Here is a 10,581-nt window from a genome sequence, read left to right on the forward strand (position 1 = left end):
CTTCAGAGCTGAGGCATTCAGGACGCCCCAAAACCGAGATGCTCTCTGCTGGGTGCTCCTTTGCCTTGTGATGGTATCTTTATCACCACCTTTACTTCTGTGTTTTCACAAATCTGTCTTGGACATTTCCATGCCATTATGTTTTCTGCACGACTGGCACAAGCCATCACCAAGTGGGCCAGGTGACACAGGCTAGTGGAGGTGGGTACAACTGGTTGCTCTGGGAGCCACTTCAAACGATCCTGAGCTCCCAGCAGCTGCCAAAACTGTCACGGCGCTGTCGGCCAGCACTGTGTCCCATCACCGCTGCCGTGTGTACAGTGACAGATCGGCTGCAATAAAAAGATGGGGCCATTCCTGCTTGGCACTGTTATTCCCGAAGGCATCATGCTATGGAATCGCAGGGCTCTCCTTTAGCTCTCTAATGTGTGCCTTACCAGAGGGCTACAAACCCCAGAGTCGGTGAGAAGCCCACGGAAGTGGCTGAAAAGAGCTTGAGTCAGAAGGAACGGGCACGGGGTCAAGGTCCTGCCGGACAGAATGATCAGATAGCCTGGCACTTCAACCCTCGGGAGAGGCTACCCACTGCTCTTCTCACGACACTACTCACTCCTTCCGCTCTGAGTTTCCCTTTGGTGGCTGTGGTTTTATTCAGTCAGCCACGGGGAATTTTGGAGCCAGGTACCAACAAAGGTGTCCAGCTTCAGACAAAATGCGGGAAATATTTGTTTCAGAGAGTTGCAGTTTATTTCTTCATCATCATTTCTTTTTTGTTTGTTTGTTTGGGAGGTTTTTTATCCTTAAATTGTTGCTGTAATTCAACATATTTTCAAGTCGCTTTCTACACGACAGATATTCTCAAAACCCTACTCGGATGAAGAGAGTATGACCTGGATGAAACGCACGGCACAGAAACTGCGGTCCCCGCGGAGCAGGATGAGTTCGAGGCAGGTACATCCCGCGGCCACAGCTCGTACGCCCTCCTGGCCCTGGGGACACCCCAGCGCCGTGTCCCAGGATCGGCCCCCGGGATCGGCTCCCGGGATGGACTGCCGGGATCGGCCCCAGGACAAGCTCCCGGAATAGGCCCCCGGGATGGAACCTCGGGATGGATCCCTGGGATCGGCCCCGGGGATGAACTCCCACCCCGCCCCCGGGGACCACCCATATCGGCCCCGCCCCTTTCCCCGCCCCCCGTCCCGCCTCAGCCAATCAGCGGCGGCGCCCCGCGGCAGGGGTCGGCGCTTCCCTGGCGCGGCGCTTCCGGTTCCTCGGCGTGGCCGCCATGGCGCCGCCGTGGTGCCTCTGCTGGGCGCTGCTGCCGGTGCTGGCGCTCGCCCTTCTCGGCCTCGCCGCCGCTGCGGGGCCGCGCCAGACCCCGGCGCTGGAGCTGGCGCAGGAACTGGCGGAGGAGCTGTGGAGCGCGGGGCTGCCCGGCGACCTGCCCGAGCTGGAGCCCGAGTGCCGCAGCCTTCTGGCCGCCTTCGCGGAGGGCAGCGCGGCGCTGACGGGCTGCCTGGGCCAGCGCGCCCGCCCGGTGCGGCTGTGCCAGGGCTGCCACGGCTACTACCGCCGCCTGCTCACACAGTACGGCAACATCGCCAGCGCCGTCGGGGTGCGTCTGTGGGGCCGGGGGGGTGCGTGTCTGCCGGGGCGGGCTGGGGGCCTGGCCCCTTTCCTTGAGGCTTCCAGGCCTGTGAGTTGGGTGGCGGTGGGATCCTCGGGAAGGAGCCTGAAAGCCTCGCTGGGGTGCGCAGGGCAGTCTGGCAGAGTCTGGGAGTGTGTGGGAAGCGCTGCTGCCAGAGACGGCCACCCCCTTTTCTGCTTTGTTGTGGCACGGTCCGTGCTGCCAGCTCCTGGCATGGCTGGGGGCAAGAAACTCCACCCGCAGAGAAAGCTGTGCGAGTGGAAAAACTTGAGTTGTTCTTGCTGATGTAGCAACGGCTAAAGCAGTGCTCTGGCTCACAGGTTGTATGGGCACTAATGGGGAACGCTGCTAGAGCTTCCCGGAAAACTTATGGTCGGTGAAGCTGTGGCGAATGAGGCACATCCTCTTGTGAGGAGCCGTGTCAGTGTTCTCGGCTCCAAAGCTGATGGGAGCGTGTAGAATGCCTGAGCACTGGCTGGGGTCAGTGCACCCTACTGATGGGAGAACTTTGGCTGAAGCTGGGTCTTCTGTTTACGTCCTCCAGACTTCTATCGTGCTTGGTTTTGTTTTGTTTGTTTTGGTTTTTTTTGCTCTCCTTTTCTTAGTGTTGGACGTGGTTCATGGCTTGTTTTGTGTGTTCTCATCGAGTTGATCCATTTGTAAAAGTTAGTTCCTGGGATGATGTGAGGATGACATTAGTGAATCAGACCGAAGGACCTTTGTTCTGTAATGGTGGCTAAAAATGGGTGCCCTGGTAAGAGAACAGACAGAGAGCAAGTGTATAGGAGTATGCACCCTGGATTGTGCTTTCAGTCTTGGGATTTCTGAATTCCAAGATTTTGAATTGCCATTGGTGAGAAAAACCTGTCGCTCTTCAGTTCAGACGATAAATAGTGGCCTGCAAATCACTTCACTGCACAGTTTCCTGTCGTTAGAGAAGTATCAGTGTTGCATTTTGGTAGTGTTTTGGGTTGTTTTCCTATTTCCCCTCACCACCTCAGTGCTTGAATTGAAAGAGTGCATGCATGTTCCCTTGGTAATTTCCTCCCCAGAGCAAATATGTAGCCAGTGGTCTCTTGTTTCGATTTGCAAACTTGTGGTTTGTTCTATTTGTTGCTTCTATAGTAGCTGTTCCACACCAGTGACTAGGTAGTGTGAAAGTGAGAAATTGAATGTGTAATTCTCTTGGGTACTTTTACCGTTATATTTTGGCTAGGATTAAGTAGCCAAACGTTTTCCAGTACTTAGAATATGTATGAACTCATTGTAGCTGCTATGCTTGAGTACTAGCAGACTGGGACGACTTGTCCACGATGTGGTCTGGAAGACACATCTGTTTGCTTTCCTCCTGGGTATGGATTAACTAACCAGGTGAATAAAGGAAGTGGCCTCTTGCAACCTCAGCCCCTTATTCCAATTAATCAGGTATTTGATGTTTCTGTCTTAACAGTAGTTAAGGACAGGAGCAGCTAGTTTAAGTTTCGGACATCCCTGAAATATAAAATCCTCCTCACCAGGATAATTAAAGAATCAGTCAGGCAAGCTTTATTTAAGGAATGATTTAGGTCTATGTGATTTAGTTTTGGTAAAGTGCTTTTTTTCCCACTCATGAACCCAGGTGGTGAGGAAGCTTCACAGCCTTTGTGAAGCAACCAGCGTTTCCTGCATAAACAACAGTTTTGCATATTTGTAGTTTAGTAGAAATGAAAGCGAGCGAACGTGGGAGTTACCAGATGTGGCAATATTTGACTTCTGCATTGAGCCTCCAGGGGAAAGTTCTTATTTAACCTCCTCTTCCCATTTTAACAAAGAGAGGCAGAAACTGGATCTCTTGTGAAAGCACTGTAAGGAACAAGTTTCTCATTAAAGAGATTTTTTTTTTTCCTGTATCCCATGTCACTTATCAAAGAGGCTTTTGGCAGCTTTGGCAATTTTGAGAAGTGCTTAAGTCAATTTAGCAGCCAGATACCAGGAGCTAGAGCATGGGAGTCAGCTGACTGGAGGCCATGGTTCTGTATCTGGATTCTGATCAGAATACTTCCTGTTTGTTCTGCAACTGCTTTTACAGTCACTGTGTGTTTTTTATGAGCTTGGTCCAGAGGATAAGTTGCTGTAAGAGTTGTGTCAGAGCCTGCTTTTGAGGGTGGGGTTGCATTGAATGGCTCACTAAGACAGATGAGCTTGGTACCTGTGTCTGGGGAGGGTGAGAGCTTGGCCTGGTCATGCGCTTGTGTGAGTGACCCTGGGCACTGCTCCACAGGGGACTCTGTTCCTAGTATTGCTGCCCTGGGGGAAGTTTGCTGCTGGTAGGCTGTGTTGGTGCAGCAGTTTTGGAAGCTGTTTCTGTTTGGGTTTGGTTTGTTTGAGGCCAGTCTGCTGTTTCAGCTCCTTCAACTATTCCTTTTGACTAATGAGAGCAACTCTGTCCCCTTCTCTGACTGCACATGCCTTGAGCTGGCTCCCAGGGCCGTGGTGCAGGAATGGATGAATGTGAGCCATCTGGCAGAGAAGGTCCTATCTGTGTACTTGTTTTGTCTTTTTCGTTTGCCATGTATATTTGACAGCCCTAGTAGACCTGCAGAGACTGTGTGCAGTAAGCTGTGTTGCTCACAATATGAGTTGGAGGATCAAAAGATTTTTGTTCCATAACTTCTGCTCTGCCTTTTCCAGAAATATCCATGTGATGTGTTGTGATTGTTTTAGATGTGCTTGTGTAAAATACATTTCAGAAATTCTCCTTTGTATTTTTAACACTTCTTTGCTTCCTTCCTTGTTTCATGTTATTTCTAGAATTCCTCTGAGAGCCACAATTGTGCCAAAAGCATCTTGACCTCAGACAGGCTGCAGATAGTTGTGACCCTTTCGGAGTTCTTCAATGAAACCTGGGAGGCAGCCAACTGCGCAAGTACGTGACTCATTCTCTAGCTCTCATGCTACTGTGATGATGTAGCCCCTAAAACTTGCACAGATCAGAATTGTATGTATTTGAATACAGCCAGCAGATAACACACAAATCCTGAACTATAGCCACTTCAAGAGTGTTTTCTTTTGTAAGGGCCAAAATCTGAGGGCAGTACTCTGTCAGAAATCTACAGATGGTGTTTACTACTTTCAGGAGAATTTTTTAGGATGTTGGCTTGCTCTCACGGTGCTGTTGCTGAGCTCCTAAATTCCTCAAATACTGTTGTTTTTAAAGGTCGGTCTGATTAGAGTGCTTGAGGTAGGGTAGGATGGACAGAAGCAGTAACATGGGGTTGAGTGCATGACTGGAAGGAAAGCCCCAGAGCTTCCCTCAAAACTGGTAAAAAGCTCAGCTCTTTTCTTAAAGAATAATAATTCACTGTGATTTCTACTATTGTGTTCATGGTCTAGCTGTTTCCTAGGTGCTCTCCATTTCATCTCTGCTGCTGATGCTTCTGTTGCCACAAAATGGCTGTTACTGTTGCTGGGCAAAGCCAGATTTGTGGGCTGGGAAATAAAAGTAATGTCTTGTTTTATCTTGAAGTCCAAAGATAATTCAGTCCCCCTCTTCAGAAAGCTCTTGATGATAGTCTTCATCTTTCACTTAATCAAGGCCAATTAATTCTGAAATGTGTTCTCGATGAAGCATTAGGTCAGCAGGTCTGAGATATCAGTGGCAGGCAGATAAGGAAACTGCAGTGTTGACTAGACCTGTCCTTTATAGTCGAGAGCTCTTTTTGCAGGAGTGGAGTGTCTGGGGCTTGCTGGCTGTGAACATGTTAGAAATTAAAATATCCCGATGTTTTTCTTTCTTTTCATCAGATTGTTTAAAGAATAGCAGTGAGGGATTATCAAATTCTACTGAAGAATTCCTGGATTTATTCAATAAATCTCTGACATGTTTTGAACATAACCTTCAGGTATTTATGCTGTGTACTTAAGGGAAGCACTAAATCCTCTAACTGCTGCCATAGTTTTATTTATGCTGAATAAACTGCAGATGCAGACTAGGCAAATAAACTGCTGCTGAGTTTGTGAATTGTAGGCAGATAAATCCATGATTGGTAAAATGCAGTTGTTTACAGGCTGAGTGCCTGAAATTAATTCTAATTGATACTCACCTTGACTTCATTTTGTCTGTAATTGCGATGCTACTTCACATCAAAATTTCTGAATTCACAATAGTTGATAATTACATAGTAAAAACCAGCATGTCTGCATGCTCTTGCTTTGTAGAATTGTTGTCTTTTTTCCATAGAAATTCAGTCTTTCAATATCCTTTTGATAGTATGGACTTTCTTAGAAGGACCAGCCACCTTTTAATTCTTGTAACGTTTCTTTTGACTGTTAAAATTACTGGTAGTTAAAGGTTGGCCATATTGCAAAGACAATATAACTTCCTTAGTTAAATAAATGTGGTAATTGTCCTCAGAGAAAATGCTCTATATAGCCTAAGAAACTGCATATTCCATTTCAGTCAGAAACTGGCCAGATTTCAGGATCATTCAGTAGTAAAGATGGGCTTACTTCAATAGGCATGGGGCAATCTGAGGAAACTATCTGCTTCTTTATTAATGCTTCCTAGGAAGTGTGCCTCTATAGGCCTTGGTCAGGAGCAGTGTGGACTGGCTTATTGAGAATTTCAAGTGATTAAACTAGAACTTAATCCAGTAGTTCAGTGGGTAGCTGGTACAGCCATTACTGGGTTGAAATATCTCCAGAAATTGTAGTTTTCTTTTCAAGTGTCCTGTATTGCATTCACAGAGTAGTGAAGGCCACAGATGGAAAGAATTGCTTGGTGTGGCACAGTGTGTCCCTGTCAATGTAGCTCAGCAGTAACAGATCAAACCAGGTTTGGTTTTTTTTTTAATGCCTTAAACTGTCATTCATTCAGAGTTTTGTGACCCTAGGGGCAAGCCATTGATTTGTCACCAAATAACTACACGGAAGTGTGTAAAAACTGCAACGAAACCTACACGAAATTGAATGACCTGTATAACCACCTGCAGAGGATGAACAGGCAAGGCGGTGAATCTGCACACTCTGCACACTTGTGTATCGACGTGGAAGATGCAGTAAGTGTTTGTTAATACACTATTAATCTGAGCTGTTTTTGCTTTTCTTACTAGGACTGCTTTTTCCTTTGGGCAAGGGCAGTAGGGGCAGCAGTGCCTTTGGAGGCTGGTGTCCCTTGGTGGGAGGTGCTTTGTGGGACTGTCCTGTGAGGTCCTGTCCTCGGCAGTGCTGCAGGAGCGTGACTGAAGCTCCTGAGCGCATTCCGATTTGAGTAGCTGCACTTTCATTTCTTGTTACTGTGAAAGAGATGGATTAAAAAAAATCTCTTAATCTTTTGGCTTTTAATGTGAGGCTTTACTGCTATTGTTCTAGCTGGTGTATTAATTGATTCCCTATTACAGCAGTTGTTTCTAGAGATCCTCAGAATTGATGACGTATGTTTGGAAAAGCTTTGGTATATTGTGGGGTTTAAATGGTTGGGCTGAAGGAGTGCACCTCAAAAGTATGGGATTAGCCCTGACCCCACAGACTATCAGTGAGTTCTCTGGGGAACAGGCATGCAGCAGTGTCTACATATATCCGAGTATAGCTATGTTTTTGAAGCTTATAAAACTTCTGATGTGAAATTTTGGCTCCATCTGAATACTATGTTTCAACATTTCCAGGTATTTGCTTGCTTTTGGGGGGAGATCTGTTCAAGTGCAATTTTCTGAGGTGATACTTGAACATTTGTATGTCTTGAGCCCTGAGTGTTCGCCATGCCATGCTGCACAGAAAAAATGCATGTGCTTGTTTTCATGATTTGCTTCTCTTTTCCTTTTAGATGAACATCACTCGGAAGCTTTGGAGCAGGACTTTCAACTGTTCTCTTCCTTGCAGCGATACAGTCCCAGTGATTGCAGTTTCATCCTTTATTCTCTTCCTACCTATTGTTTTTTATCTTAGTAGCTTCCTTCACTCGAAGCAGAAGAAACGGATACTCATTTTGCGTAAGTGGTGGTGTTTGCATTTCACTGTTGGAGTTGGGAGGCGCCAGGGATTTTCTTGGCTCCTGTGGGAGAGGAGGCCCAGCCAGATCTGCCTGCAGCTGTGCTGACGGCGCTAATAGCAACTATTAGTCTGCTGCTGTCCCCTGAAGAAGGGTAGTAAAGAGCTTCAGCCATATCTTTTCATTAAAGTTTCTGGACGTGAACAGAAAGCTGTTTGCAAGTCTGTGTCGGATAAATAGAGGGAGTGGAGAGACTAGTTTTGTGGAATTCTTTGTGTTTAATTTTCATATAATTTTTCCCTTTCTAGCCAAGCGCATCCAGTCAAATGCCAATCTTGTGAACATCCAAGAAAAATACAGCTGAGCTGCAAAACAAAACCTGAGAACTGCTGCTGGTATACAGTGGGTACAATTGTGTTGGAATGAGGCCGGCACAAAAGAGGAGTTAATTATGGTTTAGTGTAATGATACAGAGCAACACAAGTTAAACAAAATGCTGTCTGACTTCTAAGCGAGGATATTAACAAACATGACAAGGCAGGGCTGTGTGACACTGTATGGACTCTGGTTTTGAAAAATCTGTGGTGGTTTTTTTTCAGTCTCGGCTGAAGCTGGTGTTTTTCTGTTCCTAAGCTTTTGTACTTCACCATCAGTAGAATACCTACACTTTCCTTGCATGGTATTTTCCTATGTTTGTTTCACAAAAAACTGAGATTTTGAATATTTTTGAGGTGATTTTGATAGACAGACAAAATTTCAAATAATGTTTGATGTTTCTGCTTAAAACATTATTTTTAATTCCACATGATATTCAGACTTGGGATGGAAGGAACCCTTTAAAAAGTTTCCATCTTTCCTATATCACTGAAAAGTCATGCTGCTGGCATCTGTTAAAAAAGAGGCATGAAATATGCAGAGAAAATGGTAATATATAGTGTCTAAAATGGCAACAAAAGCAGCACAACTGCCAATGCTGGACTTGAATAATAATTATTGATGGCTACAGTATTCTGTTTTCTCTGACACTGGTGGCATATTTAGTCTTTTGCACACTTTAACCACTAAAATAATTGCTTTTCAAATCTTATATTTTCAGAAGCTAATTTTACATACCTGCTTGGGTGACAAGGCTTCACTATCTGTTTATTATGCCGTTTCCTTTCATTTTTAATTGTAACGTTTTGGTGGTTTTTTATGTTTTTGTCAAAGAGAAGTGAGGTAAAGTCAAGTCACTGGAGATGCTGAATTTCCTAGTCTAGAGCTTGCTGTGGCTTAATACAGAGGTGTTTACAGGAACTTTGTAGGGTAAAAGTTGTGTTTTGTAGGTAATGTATTTTAGCAGTAAGTGAACCGGTGGGTTCTCTTACTTAAAAACCGTTCTGAAGAACATAAATATACTGTGTTGGGAATTGGTGACTTTCAAAAAATAGTTTAAAAATATTATACCTGTGAAATAGATGGATGTAAACAAATTCAAACTTGCAGAACTCCAAAGCTGATGGAGAAATTAGTGCAATAACTGTGGGGATGGGTGGTGCTGCTCTCAGGCTGTCCCACAATTTAATGGCTGCAGCAATAGTGGCAGTTCAGCTTGTTTATTGTAGTTCTGATTTGGGAGAGTGGTGGGGTTTAAATTATTTGTAGCTGTACCTGAGGTTAATGAATTCGAGTCTTTGCTCCAATTTTTAAATATATTTTCTAACCTTGAGATAAAAAATAATGGTCATTACAGCTAAAAAAAAATAAATTTCTCTTGGAATCTGTCTGATGTCTGTCAAAATGCCCCATGAAACTGTTGTATTTGATTTGCTTTGGAGCCTATAATGTTGAATTTTTCCTTTGCACTAAGGCTCAAATAAATATATAGCAGTGTAACAAAACCAGTTCTAGAGCTCTTCAAATCATTGGTTTTATTCATTATTTTATTTTTATTCATTAATTTATTTTTCTTCTGTTAGGACATGCTGTTGATTTTGAAGTCAAGTTTAACAAATTTATTAAACAGTATGTTTAATAATAAAATACTGTGTTAGCAATTGGTTCCACCTACATGATTGCCTTTTTGTGTTTTATCAGAAAGAAGTATCTATCTTCCTCTGTTTAATATGTGAATTACTAGATCAGCAGTGAGTTTGTTTTAGGTAGTTTACAATAATGATACAAAACTCTGTTTCTCTTGCTTATTGCATAACAGTACCTTCATTCGGCTGGGAGAGGCATGCTGCCTTTAAAGAGAAAAATATTTTCTATATCTATTATTCTTAAACTTCAACTTTCTGGTACTTATTCAGCTGCCTGCTCTAATAGTATTACATTGATTTGGGACATCATATGATTGAGAGCTGTTCAAAGGAATCTTTCATTCGTGCAGATAAAGCCAGTTTGTATGTGCAGCATTTCAGAATGACAGCTTTTATACTGTAAGCGGTGGCTTTTTGAGCACATTCATGTTAAGTAGGTCTGAAAGTCATTACTTTTGGATATGGTGGTTAAGCACTTTAAAAAAAAAAATCAGCTTTTCTTATTCTCCTGGCTCCTAAGCCAAGCGGAAATACTCATGTGACTTTTGTTGTTTTTGATTTTAAAGCAGCAGCAAAGTTTACACTTGAGATTTTTAATGTTAAATCTACTATTTTATCCTCTCTCTTTCTCCCCCCCCCAACTTTCTACTGTAAACTTTCTTTACACAGTGTTACATTTTTGGTAGGATATTTCATATATAAATTTATTGAATTCTTTTTATACTCTATTTGCTAGAGAAATGTGGAAGCAAACAGACTGTTGAAAGAGAAATAGAATTCTTTTTGCTGCTAGTCTTTCATCTTTATTTTTTGCCTTTTTGGTATTATATGTATTAAAAAGCATAAGCTTTGAAATACTGGTTGTTTGTATGTTGGTTTTTTTTTTGTGGAAATAAAGATTTCTTACTGTGGGGGGTAGCACTTTGATTAATATTTATACTTACTAG

General features: G+C 43.7%; 1 protein-coding gene across 1 annotated transcript; it reads left to right on the forward strand.

The window, feature by feature from the left end:
* The first annotated feature begins 1,256 nt into the window (after positions 1-1,256).
* On the forward strand, positions 1,257-9,649 carry OSTM1 (osteoclastogenesis associated transmembrane protein 1). Its single transcript, XM_014887902.2, has 6 exons — positions 1,257-1,615; positions 4,439-4,553; positions 5,432-5,529; positions 6,520-6,684; positions 7,449-7,614; positions 7,922-9,649. The coding sequence occupies exons 1-6, from the start codon at positions 1,286-1,288 to the stop codon at positions 7,975-7,977; spliced, it is 930 nt and encodes a 309-aa protein (XP_014743388.1). The 5' UTR covers positions 1,257-1,285; the 3' UTR covers positions 7,978-9,649.
* The last annotated feature ends 932 nt before the right edge of the window (positions 9,650-10,581 follow it).

Source organism: Sturnus vulgaris, chromosome 3 (genome assembly GCF_052056855.1).
Source record: "Sturnus vulgaris isolate bStuVul1 chromosome 3, bStuVul1.hap1, whole genome shotgun sequence".
NCBI lineage: Eukaryota > Metazoa > Chordata > Aves > Passeriformes > Sturnidae > Sturnus > Sturnus vulgaris.